We start from the raw sequence: 23,465 nt of genomic DNA on the forward strand, positions 1-23,465 counted from the left end.
AATTCCAGTAGACTTAGCTGTGCATTGTTTGGCAGTGTATTGGTAGATCTGTTGCCTGCAGGTACTGTTTCAGGCCCGTCCGCACCATCAGTCTCCTCTACAGGGCGCTCCGCGCTATAAGCACCGTTTGCAAGGCCACTCGATTCAGTATGCTTCACCAGCATGTCTTTTACTGTGTTGTCTTTTTTTGGCGCGTGCAGCGGCTATGTCACCAAACGGCTCCGGGCAAGGTTGCGTCGCTTGATGTCCCACTCGCACTCAGCTGGAGGCGCCGGCGTGGATGCTTGGTTAATTGCCCTTCAGTGTCGCCTTATTACTTCCTTTAACCTGCCATGTTGTCTCTGGACCGTTATCAATGGGTATCAACAGCACCCCAGTAGCAAAGCGCACCAGGATCCCCCTGCGTCCTACTGTCTCTCCTGTATTGCTGAGGCCCAAATGACCACGGTCCACTGTCGTCTAGAAGCGTGTCAAGTGGGGGCCGCACCAACGATATAGGTCTCTGTGACTCAGCCTTTTCACGTCTTCGCCGCTAGCGAAGTGGGCTCAGGCAGGATTAGGTATGTGGTTGTCCAGTGATCTAGGGGCAAGAGAGTACGAGTGGCGGCCCCACCGGCCGCGCAGGTTCAGAGGCAGCAGCCGGAGAGCGTCAAAATTCAACCTTTGGTTCTGATACGTGGCCTTTATGGTCCAGGGGCTAGTCAGCCAGCTCTGGATCAATCAGGGGATGTAGACTAGCCTACGCTCAAGCAAGTCATCAGCAGCCAGTTCAATAGGAACCCCCATGTCTCTCTCGATGCTGACAAATGGGGTGATAGAGATTACTAGGAGAAGAGAGCCCAGTAGTGCAGGAATTCGATATTAGGAGAGGAGGGGGGGGGTCGGGGGGAGTCCCTCACTTGTATCTACTCAGGCCAGGGACTCGCTGTTCAGCGCTTTAACAAATGCGGGAGGTAAGGCAGCTGGCGCTCCACCCTTTTGTCAGCCCTCAGTCCAGGCACACTCCTTCACTCCTACTTTACTCCTGGGGGGGAGGGGCAATTACCACTAAGCGATGTCGGGGGCCTTTAGGACGGACAGCTGCTAACTGCTCAATCTAGCACCCCCGCCGGCCTCCTGGGGTCCCGTTCTTACCGGAGCCTCGCGGAGAGGTGCAGGGTCCGATCAGGTGGCTGCCGACCCATAGATGGCAGCCGGTCGCCGCCGGCGCTCAGTCTTCCTGTCTCTTCATCACAGGGGAAGGTAGCTCAGACAATCTTCACCCCGGGTCGCGGGGGCCAACGATCACTGCTCAAGCCGCCCAGGGGTTTAGAGAAGGCCCTCAATCTCTGGCAGCGCCGCACGCAGGATCACCAGCGCAATCAGCAAAATGGCGGGCGCCTCTCAGCTCCCGACTTGCCTCACCGCTCTGGACAATGCTTCTGCAAAGAGCGTTGAGCCTCTCCCCAGATATGAGGGGAAGTCTTGGACGCACAGCCGGTCCCGATCACTGCCCGCCTTCCTCTCTGATCCGCTCAGGCCGCTGGCGCCAGTGAGCTGCGCCGTACCACAGGCGGCAGGCATCGCAGTGCAGTCGTCTCACAGACATGCCAACCCTCCCGATTCAGGCATGAGACTACTGATTTCAAGGCTAGTCTCCCGCCTCCCGATTCCTGCCAGCCAAAACCCGATTTCTCGGGGGTTTCAGCTGACGGGGCTTGGTATTTATTGTGTAACATGTTAATTCTTACAGCAATAGTCAGTGGCGATGCAGGGGCTCTAGAATGGGTGAAAAACAAACAAAGCGTCATTATCAAGGTAATGGTCTTTTAAAGACCTGTGAAGTTCTGGGGCGGGGCCCGGGCTGCCGCACAGGGGTAGGGGAGGAAGGAGGGGGAGGAAGGGGGGGGGGAGGAGGAGGTGGGGGGCAAGCACTGCCAGCAACCTGCCAGGCCAGTGCACAACACTTGCATCACCCTCTCTCTGCCTGCCATCGTGCTCCATGCTTCTGAAAGGTAAAGGAAAAAGTGCATTTGCATTTCAAATGTCAAATCCTGCAGCAGCACACTTCCAAAGCCCATACATGCCAGTAACCTGATTCAAAGTCCCATTCTCCCGTTTCTTTTTTTTTTTTGTGTTTTTTTTTTTTTTTTAATCTCCCACTTTTCTCTTCTGAAATGTTGGCATGTATGGTCTCATTCACACCGGTCCCGGCGGCCAAACTGCGACCCCTTCGGATCCAAAATTGAACATTATTCCATTAACACCCGAACCGTAGCAAAAGAGACTGCATATTAACCATGACACTGGTCATATTCACATTAAACCAACTCCGAACCACAAGCTTCAAAAAGAGTACATTTCATACATAATCCTCTTGAAGAAAAAAACTGTGGCTGCAAGTCCTTTTCATTTTCCATTTCCCCAACCTCCAGCACCTCCGTCACCACCTGAGAATCCTTTGCAGATTACACCTCAAGATTCTCTTCAATCTCATCAGAACGATGATGATGCAGATGATAGGGAGGATAAATATTCCAATTGATCCATGGACAGATTGCACAGTGGATCCCCCAGGTGACACTGATCCAGACTTGTACCCGTCCAAACCATCTCCTCCAGACGGCAATGCATCACACCATGAATTCATTGCCAGGGCGGCAAATTACAATGGTGTAGAGCGCCACAAAGAATCACTAGAAGAAGATTTCTGGTTTGAGACACTAGCATCCACACACAGGTAATCACAATTATTCCAATGCTTAAAGGCATGACGCGATATGCTGACACATTTTTTAAAGACCCAGTCAGAGCCTGCATCTTAACTCCTAGAGTGGACAAAACATATCAGGCCTCTCCTACAGACCCCATATTTATCAAAGGACAATTGCCTTTAGATTCCCTAATGGTAGCAAATACTCGTATGCGAGCAAATTCTCAAACATCGGGGGATGCTTTTCCACCAGATAACGAGTCCAAACTAATTGATGCCTCTGGCAAGTGCATAGCTGCTCAGGCAGCAAATCAATGGCGCATTGCAAATACCTAAGGCTTTTTGGCTCTACATGACATGCCAAGAACAGATGCTTACTGGGTAAGTAACATTATCCTTATCACACTCCATGGCTGCCGCCACTTCATTAATCTACAAACTTGTGCCACCAGGTGTAAGCTTCCCGCAGCCACCTGTTTTTCTGCTGCACTTCAGTACTATTCAATCTGCTCCCAGCAGTCCTCATCTAGTTCTCCTCATCCTAAAGGACTGGTCAGAGGTACAAATAGAAACTGGTGGATGCAGTAGCTTAGCCTGCTTTTTATTTTTTTCCACTGACATCCAGTCACGATTTCATATTCTGGGGAAGTTCAAAGTAGCTAGTTCTTACTTAATCCCTTAGCATATGGGGCAAGGTGCTGTCACCTACTAAGCAGCAGAGATCCTGAAAAGGAAGCCCACACTGGCGATTCAAAGGACCATGTCTTCCCTCAACCTGCTGGTTCCGCCTTCCTTTTCTTTGTCACTCAGTATATACTTGATTAGCCTTTCACTGTGCATATTGCTCACGCAGGATTGTTGTTCAAGAAAATGTGTTGTTAATTGGCTTTTGATTGAGTAATATTTTGATGAAATCACTTAAACTATGTCTCAATTCGCCTTTTACAATTTGTCCTAAACAGGTCTGGCGAGAGAGTTCCACTCCATTGTATTGACAGGCACCCAAATCAACAACACATTGTAACCACTGGTGGTCAGGATGGTATGCTAAGTGTTTGGGATTTAAGGCAAGCTGCTATGCCACTATCTCTGCTCAAAGCTCATGAAGCTGAAAGTAAGTACTTTTTATGTGGTTGTTTGTTAAAAAAAAAATAATAATCTTTCTGCTAAATGTTAATCTTTCAAGTTGCAGTGTTAGATTCTTTCAGGCTAGGCTGTCAATGCTTCATTTCCATTTATGGGGTTTAGGTGACTTTCCACAGACCAGTCCTTCCTTCCAACCCACATCCTTGAATGATTGTCACTGTGTATTCATAGTGGCGTAGTGTCCCCACTAGGGTGGCTTTGACTTAGTTGCTCAGTAGAATCGTAATATTGCAGCCTATAACTTGGTCACCAGCACTGCAATGTACAAGGGACTGCAGAGGGAATATTGAGAACTTGAGCATTGCTGTAGGCTGGACCCAGGACTGTTTAGGAAAATGTACCGAATAGAATGGAAAATTGGCTGAAAAACGTAGGTCATGGTGAAATATTGGGGTACTGAGGCAGATAGAATGTTCTGATGCTGGTTCAGACACAAGGCTAGTATACATGAGAATAAAAAGGAAGTACGAGTGGCAGTGTCATGGCTTTAAAACAACAAGCATAGACACCCCCACCCCCGGGTCCAAATCATCGAAATTATCCTACAGCTCCTCGACCTTATTTCCCATGGACGGTACTCTTGCTTCAGCGGAAGTACCTACTTCACCATCCACAGTAGCACAAACTACCCTAGTTAAGAATGATGATCATATTGCACCTTATACCTCCCCTTGTCCAGGAACTTCATCAATTGACATCTTGCTGAATACCAGTAATCCAACTTCCTCTATCCAGACGCTTTCTGCACTATATTGGAACGTAGCGGGTCTCCGTTAAAAGTTAAATCTTAAATCATGGTTGGATATAGTGAACACCCACCAAATAGTCTGTTTACAGGAAACCTGGGCCATAGTGCCAATACACATTCAGGGCTACAAAACATTCCATACCCCAGCTAGTATTACCACACATGGCAGATCTAAGGGAGGTCTAGCAGTGTATATATATCAAATAACCGGTCACCAAGGAAAATAACCGTTCTACATACCACTACGAATTTTCAAATTATAATGGTTGTATTTAACAAACGTATGTTACATCTTTTTATTAATTTTTATAACAATCTCCTCCCCGCAGAATGTGTTAAGGCTGTAATCGAAATCTCCTCGCTTATAAATGAACAACGTAATAAGCAATCATCACTTGTTTGTTATGTGATTTGGGGGGGGGGGGGGGATTTCAATGTTCCTCTGTGCATCAACCATAAGAAAGGCATTTGTGGGCTTCTAGATGAAAATGACTGTCCTCTGACTCATTTCACGCATACACATCTAGGCAATACGCTGAATAATAGTCTTTTCTCCTTGGAATTGGTATATGCTAATGATCTTGTGGATCCTCCAGTTGAATTTAGACCCACATTTCATGGTAGGGGCTTGTCAAGCACCATTGATTACATCCTATGCTCTCAAATTCTAAAGGGTAAACTCCAACAGTTTAACACAGTGACCATTTCCCAAATAGTATCACTTTGTCAATCGACATCGATGATTTCCATCCTACTAGGACTAGTTTACTAACCCAGCAATCCTTCGCCATGGACAAAGTCGAAGTCTTTTCCGTGAAATGGTCCAAAATTGATCCTGTAGTAATCACTGGCAATGTCTTATCCAAGGCCCTTCCCTGGATAAGTAACTGTTTGGCAGAGGAGTCTCCACCCAAGCTGATTTTATCCAGCTTTCAGGAGATTTTAAAAGTTATGCGGGCTGAATTACTCCGTCATCATAAACCTGGTAACCAGGAATCTCCCAATGGTTTAATTCAACCTGTCGCAAAGCGTGATCCGCCTTAAAAAAAGGCCGCCTTAAAAAAGGCGCTACACAACCCAAATAGAGACACAGCTGAGATAGCCAAACTCAGAAAGGAGTACAAAACGGCCCAACAGAATTGTAAAAAGGAATTAAAGAAAAACTTATGGGCCCAACTACACGAGAGCTGCCTAAGCAAAGACAGCTCCCTGTTTTGGCGCACAGTCAAAATCACCCTTTTTGGCCGATGCAAATACACCCCAGCACTTAGATGTGGCCGTGACGGCTGAAGAGTGGGTGACCCATTTCTGTAAGATTTTTGGCGGATTCACTGCTGATACCACAACACTGGTTAAGCCAATAAATGATTCCACCAAGGTGCAAGTATACCCCATCGAACTTCATTTCAGTTTGAGTGAGGTCATATACGCCCTAACGTCCTCCAAAACTGGTAAGGCTCCAGGTCCTGACGGAGTCCCTCTCGATATCTTCGTAAATAACATAGAACTGTGGTCCCCCATCGTCGCCCAGGTGATGGCGGCAGTCTCTAAAGTTGGCCTAATAGACTCCTGGTCCTCTTCCATCCTGCTCCCTATTTTCAAAAAGGGGGAACGTAACAACCCAGCCTGTTACAGGCCCATCTCCCTCCTGGACTCCCTGGGAAAAGTCGCGGGACGACTGATCCTGGAACGTCTCCAGGATTGGGCGTCGGAGAACAACGTCCTGACCGATCTTCAATATGGATTCCAGGAGGGACTTGGCACTGTTGAACAGGCATTGAATTTAACCCTTTTAATAGGCAAGTATTTTGGGGCAAAAGCAGGCAATTTGTACCTAGTATATGTCGACCTCAGCGCAGCTTTTGACTGCGAGATACACTCTAGGCTGTGGTCCATTCTTAGCGAATTGGGGGTTGATCCCCCTCTTATTAAATTCCTTCGTGAGCTTTACTCCGACGCTACAGCGTGTGTTAGATACGGGATTGGTGGCGAATTATCGCCTTCATTCTCAGCAACTAAAGGAGTCAGACAGGGTTGCGTCCTGGCCCCTTTCTTGTTTAATCTTTATACTAACGGGCTGGAATCGGCCATGTTAGCAAGGAGCCAGGACCTCCCATCCATCAACCATCGCCCCATTCCCGCTTTACTTTACGCGGATGACTCCGTTATACTAGCAAGGACGCTAATCCAGCTGCAAAAACAACTGGACAAATATTGTCAGTTCATGCTCACTCTGGGGTTAAAAGTCAACAAAAGCAAAACCTTTGTCATGCACACTGGTCCCAAGGTAAAGAATCCCAAACCTGTTTTCATAGAACAAGTTAGACTGGAACGTGCTAGGGAATATCCTTATTTAGGCATTCTAATGGACGATCAGTTTTCGTGGAAACAAGCAGTGGCAAGCAAAAAGTTGCTCTATCAGAGAGCAACTTCAGCTCTTGTCTCCTTTTCAAGGAAATTGGGTAAACCTGCACCATCTGAGTTGCTTAAAATATATCACGCAAAATGTCACAGCGTAGCAACCTATGGCGCAGGCGTCTGGGGCTACGCTTCCGCAGACGAACTACAAAAGGTCCAAATTGGTTTTTTAAAATACATACTGGGACTTCCTCAAAGTGCTCCAATATACGGTTGCCATATTGAGCTAGGCATCGATTATTTAATTGACAACATCAGATGTCAGCCGATCCTTCTATGGCACCGTATTTGGAATAAACCCCAATGCCACTTAACTCGTTCTCTAATATCTGATTGTTTATCCTTGGCTAATTGGAAAAAAATTCCCTGGTTACTGTATGTTTCCAACTTTCTAAAGGATTTGAACCGCACATCCTACTTCACAGAGCCCTCTTCAACATCTGATATTAGTAGAAGTGCTCTGAAAAATCTCGGTCTTAACCATCTCAGGGATTTACGCCTCTCTTGTGAAGTATCTAAGCCAACAAATGTGCAGATCCTAATGGTCCAAACCTCCCCTGGTATTCAGCCGTACTTAACCTTTTTCCTATCTAACCACGAAAAATTTGTTCTAACTAGGTTTCGTTTTAATTCTTTTTTCCGCCTTGTTACTTTCCCCACTGAGCTAAATTGGTCCCACGATCTGACCAAATGTCCATGTGATGGTGTTTCACCTCAATCGACCATCCACCTAACTTTGTTCTGCCGATATTATGTGCAACCACGCAAGCGCTGGATCATCCCACTCCTTCGACAAATGGGGCTGAGAACTTGTCGGCCAGCCTTTCTGGCACTTCAGCTATTAGACTCACTACATGTAGCCAAATATGTAGCTCTTTTCTTAAAATCATGTTTGAAAATACGCTGTAAAATTGGGTTATCGTCTCCCTGATTTCATGTTCATCAGAATTAATTTGTAAAATGGTTTTATCAAATGTTTTTAAGCACTTAGTTTTTATCTGTATAATAATATTGTGTTTTTAAGTAATTCCATTTGAACTCTGATGTACTTTTTATGATTTACTAAATGTCAATCGAATAAAAGTTTTTGAAAGAAAGAACAAGCATTTGCAATGCAATAGGTCTCACATTAGGAAAGTTTGAGCTATTGGTATTGTAAATGACAATTTTTTTATTTGTTTTGTTTTTGAAAATAGTAAAATTAATAGCGTTGTCATTTACAATGCCAATAGTTATAACTTTCGCAAATGTGACACCTATAGCATTTGTAATGCAATATGTGTTGTATTTACGTGACTTGCATGTATTGATATTACAAATAACAATGGCTTTTACATTTTTTTCAATAATTAATACTTAAATAAAAGTTATTGTAATTTATAATGGCAATAGCTTAAAGTTTTGTAAATAACTTTTGTGAAGATTATGTTCAGTGTATTTTATTGTGACGAAAATCCAAGAACAGAAGTGAAATATTAACATCTTTTTGTTACATTTGTAATTAAGCTTGAAACATTGAGAGAACATATTTGAACCAGGTGTTGAATGATTGCACAGATTGATGATGTGGTGGCTCTGAGTGATGTTGTGATGGCGAACGAGTGATGCTGAGGCGTTCAGTGATGCTGTGGTAGCGCATAGTGATGTTGAGGTGCCCCAGAGTGATGCTGTGGTGGTGCTGAGTGATGCTGTATGCTATGTTTTGTTTTGTTATCCTATGTTTTGTTTTGTTACGCAATGCTATGTTTTGTTGTGTTTTATTATGCTATGCTTTGTTATGCTATGTTTTGTTTTGCTATGCTATGTTTTGTTGTGTTTTGTTAAGCTATACTATGTTTTGTTATGTTTTGCTATGTTTTGTTATGTTATGTTAGGCTATGTTTTGTTAGGCTATGTTTTGTTAGGCTATGTTTTGTTAGGCTATGTTTTGTTAGGCTATGTTATGTTAGGCTATGTTTTGTTAGGCTATGTTTTGTTAGGCTATGTTTTGTTAGGCTATGTTTTGTTAGGCTATGTTTTGTTAGGCTATGTTTTGTTAGGCTATGTTTTGTTACGCTATGTTTTGTTAGGCTATGTTTTGTTACGCTATGTTTTGTTACGCTATGTTTTGTTACGCTATGTTTTGTTAGGCTATGTTTTGTTAGGCTAACAAAACATAGCCTAACAAAACATAGCCTAACAAAACATAGCCTAACAAAACATAGCCTATGTTTTGTTAGGCTGTGTTTTGTTTTGTTAGGCTGTGTTTTGTTTTGTTAGGCTGTGTTTTGTTTTGTTAGGCTGTGTTGTGTTTTGTTAGGCTGTGTTGTGTTTTGTTAGGCTGTGTTGTGTTTTGTTGGGCTGTGTTGTGTTTTGTTGGGCTGTGTTGTGTTTTGTTGGGCTGTGTTGTGTTTTGTTGGGCTGTGTTGTGTTTTGTTGGGCTGTGTTGTGTTTTGTTGGGCTGTGTTGTGTTTTGTTGGGCTGTGTTGTGTTTTGTTGGGCTGTGTTGTGTTTTGTTAGGCTGTGTTGTTTTGTTAGGCTGTGTTTGATTTTTGTTAGGCTGTGTTGTGTTTTGTTAGGCTGTGTTGTGTTTTATCACCTTAGATGCGCGCAAATATCCCTCCCCAGTGCTGCGCTGTCCATTGGAACTAGTGCTGAATGGACGTCCAATGGTCGTGCGCAGCACTGGGGAGGTAGTGCTGCCGTCGGCCAACGCCCCGACGCAGCACTTAAGAGGTTAAGCCATGTTTTGTTATGTCTTGTTCAGCTATTTTGTTTTGCTATGCTATTTTGTTTTGCTATGCTATTTTGTTTTGCTATGCTATTTTGTTTTGCTATGCTGTTTTGTTTTGCTATGCTATGTTTTGTTTTGCTATGCTATGTTTTGCTATGCTATTGCTGTGTTTTGTTTTCTATGTTTTGCTATGCTATTGCTGTGTTTTGTTTTCTATGTTTTGTTATGCTATGCTGGTGAGGGTGTGTGTGTGTGTGTGTGTGTGTGTGTGTGTGTGTGTGTGTGTGTGTGTGCGTGTGTGTGCGTGTGTGTGCGTGTGTGTGCGTGTGTGTGCGTGTGTGTGCGTGTGTGTGCGTGTGTGTGCGTGTGTGTGCGTGTGTGTGCGTGTGCGTGAGTGTGCGGGTGTGTGCGTGTGTGTGGTCAGGACAGTAGCAGGAGCCAGGATAACAGTTGAAGATGAGCATAAACAAAATTAATCAACGCTACATACATGTTTGTGTGTGCCCTTATAGGTGTCCATGAGTGCATGGGAGTGGGTATGTCAGTGTGCCCACTCGGATCAAATGCTTTCCCTTGGATTGTAATTCTTAGCAAACTTGTGGCCATCCAATGCATGATGTCCTCTACCTACTCCCACTGTAATGATGGCCCTGGCACAAAGATGGCAATTCTTTGCAACCTGTGGGCATCCATGACATGATGACTACCCCTGGTACAATGTTGTCTTTTCAACTTGAGCTAGAATGGTGGTAATTCTTGATGTACTGTGGGCAATGGGTGGTAATCCATGGCCCATTTTGAAATAATCGTTTCCTCTGTTTCAAGGTGGTAACACCGGGCATAATGTTGCAGTCAATAGGTTTGAGGTAACGTTGCACTTGTGTAAATAATTTTGAATACACTTAATGCATACTCCGAGAAGCCAGAAACATGCAAATGAACACAGATAACATGCACACCATTGTACATGCTCAGCCAACTCTTTCAAAATGCCCGGACAGATATTGCTTTAATACTTGTTATAGAGAGAGGGGCAGGTAAAACTAAACCTAAACCTAATGTGCGTGCAAGTGCTTGTTGCCGAGAGTTGTGCTGGCATGAGTTATGATGGAGTCAAACTGCTAGAAATATCTCTTAAGTAAACCACCAACTAATCAGCCTTACAATACAGTGCAGACTTTACAAACCAGCATTGGCTGCGCGGCCGGACCACAAGGGAATAATTAAATAAAACAAGCCTGGGATGAATAAAAACGCGGTAGTGAGGATTGGAAGAGAGTGTGACAAAACTCTGCAACTTGTTCCGCCTCTGTGGTATATGGGCAGTGAAACTGCTACTGGCTCAGCCCTACTGGGGAATTGGTGTTGGGCGGCAGTATCACTCTGGAGAGACTGCGTGGTGACTGCATTGGTCAGTTTCAGAATCAGGAGGGGCAGAGTCTGCACAGTATGCGAGGGATCAACGTGTCTAGAGGCAAAGCATAGCGGATATAGCATTGCAGCTAGCAAGTCGAGTGTTTTCAAGCTGAGTGTCCCTAGAGAGATGGCAACACAGCAACAGCATTTGAGGAGCAAGGCTACTGTAAACAAGCACGGTAGGCTTTCACTTTTGTACAGAAAAAAACCGAGAAAGGTGCAAAGAACGCCGAACAAAACACGGCTTCCCCGCGAAATGGAGGGAAAAAAAAGCTCGGCATTGCTGTGGCGGCGGAGCGGGAGCGCATTCCTTTGAAGTCTGATGGCGGGGGGGCACTTGGGAACGGATTCCTTTGAAGTCTGATGCCGAGGCCTAAGGTGTTTGATGTGCACGCATCTGCCTCACACGCCTGGCTCACATGAACTGTACGCGGTCCGCAGCTAGGTAGACTTTTCGGACTGCTTACTATAATCTCGCCTAACTGGATAGAATAGACGAGACCTTAAAATAAAGCCTAGAATTGCTGTTGTGCCACTGACCATTTTTACGAAGTTAATCGCCTTTCTTGAAGTAAAATTCTGCATTAAGCTACTGTTAATGTTAAGAAGCAAATGGTACATACAGTACAACAGCATGGTTATAGTTTCAGATTTGTATTTGGCTTCAATATTTGTCTTCCATCCACTCCAGTGCGCCCATTGACCCTTCACCCACTGTGTCTTCAACCTCGAAACCAACCCAATCGGCACTAAACTCGCCAGCATCAACACCTCTGTCTCCACAGCAGCCTTCACGGATAGATGGAAACATCTCCTAAAGAAGCCCTCTGCCGACCCTCATTCTTCTACATCACTCCCGAAATTTGGATTGACCTGCCCCCCACTTCCAAACACCTCCCTCCCTGGTGCATTTCAGAAAGAAACTCAAGCCCTGGCTTTTTGGCTGAGACATGGTGCTCTCAGATAACCCTGGGGGTGACAGTGCTGTGTTATACAAATCCTGATTCATTGAATGTGAGCTTTGAACTAAAACAATTGGTTCATGTATCTGGACGAAACAGGTTAGTATTAGATTCCTTACCTTAGAATATCCCCAGGCGTCAGACTGGAGCCGCAAACTTTTGCGTAGCAGTACCCTTGCGCGTCGGTAGGTGTCTGCGGCTCCGCGTCTGTCGTTGGCGCCGGGATGACGTCGCCGGAGTACATAGACGCCGCCCTCGCGCGCGAACGTCAGTTCTTCTTTTTTCCGCGCCAGCAAGCGCCGATCCGGAAAAAGTTGTACCCTTAGTCAATTTTTGACTATCTTTTCGATCCTTTTTGATCATCTTTCGAAGTCTTTCGAGTCTGACGGTGCCGGTAGCGATGCCCGGGTTCAAACCCTGCATCGATTGCAACCGACTGATGTCTGTTACCGACCCCCATCGCCAGTGCCTTCACTGTCTGGGCCCCGACCACCACGACGACAAGTCCTGCTCCATCTGGCGGGCCCTGACGTCCAAAGCTAGACGGGAGCGGTCCAGCAAGCGACTCGAGCTCCGGCAGTCAGCCACGTGCCGCTCGAGGTCCCGGTCCGGAAGGAGGTCGAAGGGACCGGTCGCGGGGCCGGAGTCACCACAGTTCCAGGAGTAGTCACCAGTCTTCGGGCGAAGTCCTCCGGTAAGAGGCACAAGAAGTCATCGCTCTTCGCCGGCCCCCAGGGTGTCTCCCCCGGCGCCGTCCCAGGACGACGCCGTCCCCGGTCCTACCCTCGATTTGGGTCCGGCGTCGGAGCAGCGTCGCTCGGCGGCGTATTCAACGCCGCTAGGAGATTTCTACTTCTACGGCCCGGCCCCATCCTTTGACCCGGAGTATCAAGAGATGGATGGCGAGGAGGTTTGGGAGGGGTCCGAGGACCCTCTGGAACGTGATTGCCAGTCTTCTCAGGACTGGACAGGTGAGCTAGGGAAGGCTAGTAGTCTGGACACTTCACCGACACTGGATTTGTCTCCACTCCTACCGTGGCTACGGAGGAGAGGGCTGCCTATAGTGTGGTGCTGGCGCGGGCTGCCAAGGTCTTGGGCTCCCCGTCGCGGCCGTGAGGACTAACCTCCTCACTGAGGTCCTTAAAAACCAGGCAAGCTTGGCTGAGCCTCTGCTGCTGTTTAAGAAGCCTTTTCAGACGTTCTTCTGGGCACTTGGTCCAAGCCCGCTACAGGTCCGCCTGTAGATAGGAACGTGGCCAGGCGCCACCGCCCGGCTCCGGGGCGACCCTTGCTTCCTGTCCACCCACCCCACCCCCGAGAGCCTGGTCATCCAGGCCTCTAACTCCCAGACCGCATTCCCGACGGCTCCCCCCGATAGGGAATCCAAGAGGTACGAACAGTATTGTAAAAAGATGTTCTCCTAAATTAGTTTGGGGTTGCGGTCAGTCAACACCGCGTGCCTCTTGGGCCGTTACACCCACTCTCCGTGGGACATGGTGACGGACGTGCTGCCACAATGTCCGGAGGGGGTCCGGACTAAACTCACCCAAGCCCTTGTGGAGGGTCGAGATGCAGCACGGTATTCCATCCGGTGTGGGCTGGATACCACAGACTCGCTGGGCAGGGCAATGGCACCGAAGGTGGCGATTCGTCGCCACGCCTGTCTGAGGTCCGCCAACGTTTCGGCTGATGTCCAAAACACCCTTATGGACATGCCGTTTGATGGCCGTCGCCTCTTTGGCAACAAGGCAGACAGTGCGCTTGAGCGCTTTAAGGACTCCAGGGCTACGGCCAAGTCCTTGGGCCTCTCTGCCCCGCGCCAGCAAACTGTTGCCTTTCGCGGCCAAGGAAGGGGCGCCCCCACACGTCCTGCCAGCCACGGCCCGCAGACTAACATCCAGCGTGGTGGCGAACGTGGCAACCGCCGTGGCGGCGGTTGGGGACAACGGCGAGGTCAGTCCACACCTACCCCTGCAGTATCCACCTCAAAACCCTCCTAGTCCGAGCTTTCAGGCCCATGTGACGCCAGTGGGGGGCAGAGTTCGCCATAACCTCCTCCACTGGCGCACCGTCACATCGGACAGGTGGGTGCTGCAAATCGTTCGAAGGGGCTACTCGTTCCCTTCGAGGCGATCCCTCCAGCCATGCCAGCGCAGTACCACTGCGTGTCGGGGGATCACTTGCAACTTCTGCAAGAGGAAGTATCGGCCTTCTTGGCCAAGCGGGACATCGAGCGTGTTCCTGGGCCAGAAGTTGGGTTTGGTTGTTACACTCACTACTTTCTGGTTCCCAAGAAGGGCAAAGGGGGCCTGCGCCCTATCTTGGACCTGCGGAATGTCAACGGCTTCCTCCGGAAGGAGAAGTTAAAGATGTTGACTTTGGCCCAGGTCTTAGCTGCCCTGGACCTGGGAGACTGGATGGTAGCGTTGGACTTGCAGGACGCTTATTTTCACTTCCCCGTCCTGCCGGCCCACCTGCGTTACCTGCTGTTCACGGTAGGCCACGAGCACTTTCAGATTACTGTGCTCCCCTTTGGCCTTACCAGCGCCCCTCAGGTGTTCACGAAAGTGATGGTGGTGGTCGCAGCTCATCTGCGCAGGTTGGGGTTTCAGACAGTCGTCCGCCACCTCCAGACTACGGCCGACCTCCTGCACCTGCTGGGGTTCTCCATCAATGTGCCGAAGTCACACCTGTGTCCCTCTCAGAAGCTCCTCTTCAATGGAGTGGTTCTAGACTCGGGTTTATCCTCCCGAACAGCGGGTTCGGGATATTCAGGCTCTGATTCCGATCTTTCAGCCGATATCCCGAGTCCCGAGTCTCGGTCAGGTTGACGCTGCGGCTTCTGGGGCTGATGGCCTCCTGCATCCTTCTGGTGCATCATGCTAGGTGGCGGATGCAGGCTCTTCAGTAGGACCTGAAGTTTCAGTGGGCCCAGCATCAGGGCAACTTGTCCGACCATGTCTTGATCTCGGAGGGCACTGCAAGACCGTTGCAGTGGTGGCTCAATGACCGCGATTGAGTCAGAGGCAGATCCCTCTCCCTTCCCCCAACCCGAGCACGTAGTTGTGACTGACTCGTCCCTCCAGGGCTGGGGGGGGGCCACATGGGAGAGGTGGAGATCAGAGGCCTCTGGTCTCCGGCGGAGTCCCGGCTCCACATCCTCCTTCTGGAGCTGCGGGCGATCCGGCTTGCACTGAAGGTATTCCTCCCCTCTCTCCGGGGGAGTGTAGTGCAGGTATTCACTGACAACACCACCGCCATGTGGTACTGCAACAAACAGGGTGGGGTCGTGGACCCTATGCCAGGAAGCTCTGCGCCTCTGGCAGTGGCTAAAACATCAGGGCGTGACCCTGGTGCTTCAACACCTGGCAGGTTCCCTGAACGCCAGGGCGGACGAACTCACCCGTAATGCATGATGGATCACAAATGGCGTCTGAACTCTGACGTGGTGCAAGGCCTCTTTCACCACAGTGAGAGCCTTGGTTAGATCTATTCGCCACAGAAGAGAACGTGCAATGTCATCAGTTCTGTGCAATGGAATTTCCAAGGCGGCACTCGATCGGAGGCGCTTTTCGTTGCGAGTGTCGTTGCGGTCTGTTGTACGCCTTTCCGCCTATACCACTTCTGCCCAGAGTGCTGAAGAAGGTCAGACGCGACCGGGCCCAAGTTATCCTTGTGGCTCTGGACTGGGCACGAAGATACTGGTATCCCGAGCTACTCGGCATGTCTGTCAATCCCCTGATTCGTCTGCCTCTTCAGGAGGACCTTCTGTCGCTGCAGCAGGGGACGGTCCTCCACCTGAACCTGTCCAGTCTCCACTTACATGCGTGGAGATTGAGCGGCGGCAGTTGAGGCCATTTGACTTGCCTCCTGAAGTTTGTAATGTGATTCTGGCACCAGGCGTCCCTCCACGAAATTCTGTATACGCCTGCAGGTGGAACAAATTTGAGGCATGGTGCACAGCAAAGGCTGTGGATCCCCTTTCTCCCCCTCTTTCAGAGGTTCTCCTCTTCTCTCTCTTGCCCAGCAGGGCTCTGCTCTGGGCACTATCAAGGGATACCTCTCTGGCATTTTCGCCTTCTTAAGGCTACCTGATCAGCCCTCTTTGTTCAAGTCCTCAGTTGTAAATAGGTTTTTGAAGGGCATCACTCATGTTTCCTCCTGTTCCTTTCGTGATGGCTCAGTGGGACTTGAACCTTGTTCTGACATCTGATGTGCCCTCCCTTCGAGCCACTTCATAACTGTCCTCTTCATCTCCTTACTCTGAAGACTGCATTCCTGGTTGCCATCACCTCTTCCAGGCGAGTGAGTGAACTCCAGGCTCTTTCTTCTAAACCTCCTTTCCTTTCCGTCCATCCGGACAAAGTTGTGTTGCGGACAAGACCCTCTTTCCTACCCAAGGTAGTCACAGCCTTCCACATCGGGCAGCCCATTACCTTGCCCACCTTCTTTCCGCCTCCGCATCTCTCGAAAGAGGAAGAGAGGCTCCACCGTCTGGACCCAAAACGTGCGCTCTCCTTCTATTTGGATCGCACACGCCAGTTCCGGGTGGATGACCAACTCTTTGTTTGTTACATGGGCGCTAAGAAAGGTCGGGCGGTGCACAAGCGGACCATCTCTTGGTGGGTCGTTTTGTTCCTCAAGGTATGCTACATTTTGGCTACAAAGGAACCTCTTGTTGGGCTGAGGGCCCATTCCACTTGGGCCACGGCAGCTACTCCCCTGGGCCGGGGAGTCCCCTTGCAGGACATCTGTCAGGCAGCTACGTGGGCCTCGCTGCACACGTTCGCAAGACACTACTACCTGGACAGCCAGGTCCGGAGAGATGACTTTTTCGGCCGTTCCGTTCTCCAGGACTTTCTGGTGTGATCATTGGTTCGCAGACCCACCTCCGGGATTGGTATTGCTGGGGTATTTATTCTAAGGTAAGGAATCTAATACTAACCTGTTTCTTTCAGATGCACAAGTTACTTACCTTCGGTAATGAAATGTTCGAGGCATGTGGGCTGCTGAATTCATATCTGTGCATAGATCGCCGCCTAGTGTTGGGTCCGGATGATTGCACCTTGTTGTCCTGGAAAAGTCTTCGAAGTATCACGAGATAGGTGGCTCCTCCCCTGGACTACAGTGCGCATGGGCATCGACTCCATCCCCAGATTGTTTTTTTCCGCCATTGGGTTCGGATGTGTTCGGTTCCCTACTATCGGAATCCATAGTTCTTAACTTCACTTTGCTTAAGACCAAAAGGTCTTTAGGACTTGTGTCGGTATTGTCTTTCGTTCGGGTTCGTAACTTCTCGGCTCTGAACCGACATTACTCTTCCGCGTGCTTTCGGCGCGGAGGGGCCTAGTCGACGCTCCAGACTCTTCATCCATCATGGACCGAAGTCCATTCAAACGATGCCCGGTGTGTGCCTCGATGTACCCACATATCGATGTACACCCGGTGTGTAACAAGTGCTTGTCACCGGACCACGACGAGGCCAAGTGTATGGCCTGTTCCAGGTTCCGGTCCAAGAAAACGCTCAAGCTCCGTCGAGCTGCGCGCCTGGAGGCCCAGCAATCTGCCCCACCGCCTACGGACATCTTCGATGCTGGGGATGTCGAGGACGACGATATCCAGGAGATCACGGAATCTAACCCCGCGTCGGAGGTCGAGGAAGAATACGACGCAGAGGCCGAGGATTTCGATGAAGTCGTCGAGGAGGTAGGGGACGACGACGGGGCCCTTGCCACCGTAGAGGATAGCTCGGACGAGGAGCTTCCTCAGACTGACTCCGGAGCCGTCCAAACTCATGAGGCCCAGGTCGAGGGATCGCCTTCGGGCCTTACCCGAGACCTTGATGTACGTTCCACGGCTCCGCCTTCCGGCCCGGCCACGGACATTGATACAGAATCACTACCGGTGCCTCCAAAACCGAAAGTGAAACCTACGGTCTCGACGCCAGAAAAATCGAAACCGAAAGTGCGGGTCGCACTGGTCGGGTCGAAGACTTCGGAGGCCTCGGCGCCGAAGAAATCGAAGATGGCCGTCGAGCCGAAGAGCCATGCCAAAATGGCCGACCCGAAGGCTACTACATCGAAGCCGAAGGTTACGGGGTCCGACGTAGCCGCATCGGCGCCGAAGACGGTCGACGCCGGCAAGGGTCGACTCGAAGGCAAAAAAACGGTCGCCGACCCCAAAAGGTCCACTCTCGACCTGAAGAAGTGGCAGGATAACCCGAAGTCCCTCTCTGCCTTGCCGAGTGCGTCGACTCCGAAGGGTGCATCCTTGGTCTCCGCTCCAAAGCCAGCCGCTAAAGACTGTCGAACCGGCGCGTCCATCCGCCTCGTTCACTAAGAAGGTTACGGAGTCCCTGCAACGAATCAGGGAAGGGGCCGCAGCAGTCGAGCCGAAGGACCCTGTGCCGCCCAAGCCTCTGGAGAAACCGGCGAAGACGCCTACGCCGATACTTTTCACCTTGCCGCCTAAGACTGCGCCGAAGGCTTTCGCGGCTAAACCAAGGGCCGCCGTGCCCGAAAAGGTGTCTTCGACGCCGAAACAGTCGTTGGTGGTCCCCGGCAACCACCACTTGCAGAGGAGGAGCGTCAGGAGCATTTTATCGACGCCAACACGGGCAGACTTTCCCTCCTGAAAAGAAAAATCACCCCTGAACCACTATTGGAGTCATACAAGATTCCACTCAAAAGGAAGATGGACTCTGCTGGTACTCCTGCCTTGATAGAGCCCATTTCGCCACAGGCTCACAAACTCTCGCCCACTCATTCCAATGTCGAGGCAGGTGAAGGCGACGACGAGGATGAGTACAGCTATCCAATCTACACAGACCCAGAGGATGTGACTGAACCATGGTCTGCTGGTGGCGATCCTGGGGACCCGCATTCTGGACAGGAGCCTCAGCTTTTCTCAGCCAAGACTTCCCCCACTGAGGACTCTGCGGCCTTCAATGCCCTCATAGAGAGGGCAGCAGCCAATCGCAACGTCCAGCTCCATGCTGACCCAGTGGACGTCGACTTCCTCTTTGACACCTTTTCGGTCTCTGAAAAGACTGTAAAGACTCTGCCAATGCTGAAGGGTGTTTTGAAGCACGCAGCTGAGGTGTTCAAAGAGCCCACCCGGGCGAGGGTCATCAACCAGAGATTCGACAAGAAGTGCAGGACGGCGCCCACTGATCCAACTTATATCAAGGGACAGTTGCCTCTGGATTACCTGGTTGTCTCCAATGCCAGCAAAAGAGCCAACTCACAGACTACAGGTGATGCTCCTCCCCCAGACAAGGAATCAAAAGTCTTTGAGGCTTCAGGGAAAAGGGTGGCAGCGCAGGCAGCCAATATGTGGCGTATATCCAACACGCAGGCGCTACTGGCACGTTATGACAGGGCACACTATGACACTCTAGAGACCCTTTTACAGCATTTGCCAGATCAATATAAGGAGGCAGCAGAAATGTTGATACAGGAGGGCAAGCTTATCTCCAATGCTTCCATAAAGTGCGCGCTAGACGTGGCTGACACCGCCGCACGCGCTATTAACACTAGCGTTATGCTTCGTAGACATGCATGGCTAAGGATATCTGGGTTCAAGCCGGACATTCAAACTACCATCTTGAACCAAACGGTCAACCCAGATCACCTGTTTGGCCCTGAGGTTGATATCACCCTTGAAAAGATGAAGAAGGACACCGACACCGCAAAATCTATGGGTGCCTTGCAATCCCAGCAGTTTCGGAGTAGGTCCTTTTGTCGCTCCAATACTAGGGGCACCTCAATGGGTCAACTCTCGCAGTCAGCGCAGTTCTACAAAAGCAACACCCAAACTTCTTATTCCAACAAGGGTCGAGGTGGTTACCGCGGCAACAACACCAAGGGCAGAGGACGTGGCAACAACAGCTCCAGGTCCTCCACCGCCAACAAACAGTGACGCCTTGTCGCTGCCCCCCGACCACGCAACACCGGTCGGGGGGAGACTCCAGCAGTTCATGCCAGTGTGGAAGTCCATCACCACGGACAGGTGGGTCGGGACACTTGTCCAATTCGGTTATTGTCTGGAGCTCACATCCACTCCACCCAACATACCCCCAAAGCACCGTCCTATGTCCGGCGAGCACTTGAACTTATTGCAGCAGGAGGTCACAGTCATGCTGCAAAAAGGGGCAATGGAGCGCGTGCCCTTGCAAGAAAGGGGTACGGGAGTTTACTCCCTGTACTTTCTTATTCCGAAGAAGGACGGATCCCTCAGACCATCCCACATGCTCACACTGCAGCAGGTTCTCCCACTGCTTCAACAGGGGGACTTCCTGGCAACTCTGGACCTGAAGGATGCCTACTTCCACATTCCACTACATCCTTCACACAGAAAATACCTCAGGTTCACCATACAAAACCAGCACTACCAGTTCAAGGTTTTGCCTTTTGGGGTCACCACGGCACCCAGGGTTTTCACAAAGTGCCTGGCGACGGTGGCGGCACATCTCAGACGTCAAAACATTCACGCCTACCCCTATCTGGACGACTGGCTCATTCAGGCGAAGTCGGCCCAGCAGTGTGCCGACCACGTGTCCCACACCATTCACCTTCTGCACGATCTGGGTTTCTCACTGAATTATCCAAAGTCCCATCTCCAGCCCGCCCACATACGGCAATATCTGGGTGCGACTATAAATACTCTGGCGGCCACAGCACAGCCGAATTCAGTGAGTCAACAACATTCAGTCGCTGATCCAAAGATTCAGACCTCAACACTCGCTTCTAGCGAGAGTGTTCATGCAGTTGATAGGCATGATGGCCTCCTGCATCTCCATTGTCCCGCACGCGAGACTACATATGCGTCCGCTTCAGGAGTGCTTAGCACGTCAGTGGACTCAGGCTCACAACCAGTTGAAAGACCTAGTGTTGGTGAGCGGTCGGGCGTACAACTCTCTGCATTGGTGGAATCCACGAAACCTTTGCAAGGGCCGACCGTTTCAGGAGCCTGTGCCACAGATTATCCTGACAACGGACGCTTCTTTCCAGGGATGGGGAGCGCATGTACTCCAATACACTGTGCAGGGACTATGGACGCAGCAACAGGGGAAGATGCACATCAATGTTCTGGAACTGATGGCAATCTTCATGGCACTAAAGGCCTTCAAAGTACATCTATGCAACAAGGTCGTGTTGATCCGGACGGACAACATGACGGCAATGTACTACATTCAGAAGCAGGGAGGCACACACTCCGCAGCTGTCTCATCTGGCTCAGAGCATGTGGAAGTGGGCCATTCAGAGGAACATCTTCCTCATGGCGGAGCATCTCCCAGGCAAAGACAATCAGATGGCGGACCTGCTCAGCGGGCACAGCCACCAAATGCACGAGTGGGAGATACATCCATCAGTACTCCAGCCGTACTTCCAAAGGTGGAGTCATCCAGAGATCGACCTGTTCGCCACTCAGGAGAACGCAAAATGCCAAAGCTTCGCCGCCAAATTCTCACATCCACTGTCGCAGGGCAATGCGATATGGATGAACTGGTCAGGCAAATTTGCGTACGCTTTTCCCCCATCACCACTGATACCGCTGGTGGCACGCAAACTCAGGCAACACTCGATGACTCATCCTGGTTGCTCCAACATGGGCTCGTCAACCATGGTACACCACGTTTCTGGAATTGTCCGTGGTGCCACATCAGAGGCTACGTCTCACCCCCAGCCTTCTGACGCAGAGCCATGGCGACATTCAGCACCCAGATCCGCAACAGCTCAACCTGGCGATCTGGCTCCTGAAGTCCTAGAGTTTGGCTACCTAAACTTACCTCCCAATTGCATGGACATCATTCGGGAGGCAAGGAAGCCAACTACTAGAGCCTGCTATGCAGCAAAATGGAAGCGGTTTGCCATTTATTGTGCAAACCACAACCTTAACCCGCTTGATGTTTCCATTCAAGACATCATCCGTTACCTGTTCCATCTGTACAAGTGTAATCTGGCCTATACTTCCATTCGCATTCATCTGTCTGCGATGGCCGCGTATCTCCAAAATAGACAACACCTTTCGCTCTTCAAGGTGCCTGCCATCAAAGCTTTTTTGGAAGGTCTCAAACGAGTCATTCCGCCACGGACTCCACCAGCTCCTGAGTGGAACCTCAATGTGGTTCTTACCAGACTGATCGGTCCTCCCTTTGAACCACTGCATTCCTGCGAGATTCAACTCTTAACGTGGAAAGTGGCTTTCCTCGTAGCAATTACATCGCTACGGCGGGTCAGTGAATTGCAAGCCCTCACAATACAAGAGCCTTTTATCCAAATTCATTCCAACAGGGTGGTGCTCCGCACTAACCCTAAATTCCTCCCCAAGGTTGTGTCTCAGTTCCACATCAACCAAACAATCGAATAACCGGTTTTCTTTCAAAATCCTGAGTCACTGACGGAGCGGATGCTCCACACCCTTGACGTTAGGCGGGCCCTATTGTATTACATTGAAAGGACCAAGGATTTTAGAAAGACTAAACAACTCTTTGTCGCCTTTGCGCCACACCACAAAGGTAACCCTATTTCCAAGGCTGGTATTGCTAGGTGGATCGTTAAATGTATCCAGATCTGCTATGCAAAAGCAAAACGCACTCTTACCATTCCGCCAAGAGCCCACTCCACCAGGAAGTTGGGGGCCTCTATGGCTTTCCTTGGAAACATTCCCTTAGAGGACATATGTAGAGCAGCAACATGGTCTACCACACACACATTTACTAAACATTTAAACACTGTGTTGATGTGCACTCCAAACAGCAGGCAGCTGTAGGGCAGGATGTTCTCAAGACACTTTTCCAAACTGCTGCAGCTGGCACGGGTGGCCGCCGTTAATGGAGGGACTGCTATGTATTCTATGCACAGATATGAATTCAGCAGCCCACATGCCTCGAACTGAATATGCTACTTACTAGTATGCATCTGTTCTTGGCATGTAGGGCTGCTGACATTCATATCGCCCGCCCTCCTCCCCGGCGCCTGTAGCAGCTGCAGTATTCACATATATACTCATAGCATGGTCATCATTCACTGAGTTTCACTCCATCTTGACCACAATGGCTAAAAAACAATCTGGGGATGGAGTCGATGCCCATGCGCACTGTAGTCCAGGGGAGGAGCCACCTATCTCGTGATACTTCGAAGACTCTTCCAGGACCACAAGGTGCAATCATCTGGACCCAACACTAGGCGGCGATCTATGCACGGATATGAATGTCAGCAGCCCTACATGCCAAGAACAGATGCATACTAGTAAGTAGCATATTCAATCTGTAAGAAACAGTATAAGATTCCTAACTGCCCCACCCATCCTCCCCGTTCTGCAAACCGATATCTAGGGTTAAGGCCATCCCCTTTCAGGGCCCTTGTT

General features: G+C 49.8%; 1 protein-coding gene across 1 annotated transcript in view; it reads left to right on the forward strand.

Annotated features, from left to right (window-relative positions):
* NUP43 (nucleoporin 43) overlaps positions 1–23,465 on the forward strand; it is a 173,610-nt gene that overhangs the window by 115,851 nt on the left and 34,294 nt on the right. Inside the window, exon 6 of the mRNA XM_086927313.1 lies at positions 3,655–3,806. Within this exon, the coding sequence (XP_086783439.1) occupies positions 3,655–3,806 (152 nt within the window). The remainder of the gene's footprint in view (positions 1–3,654; positions 3,807–23,465) is intronic.

Source organism: Lissotriton vulgaris, chromosome 6 (genome assembly GCF_964263255.1).
Source record: "Lissotriton vulgaris chromosome 6, aLisVul1.2, whole genome shotgun sequence".
Classification (NCBI taxonomy): Eukaryota; Metazoa; Chordata; class Amphibia; order Caudata; family Salamandridae; genus Lissotriton; species Lissotriton vulgaris.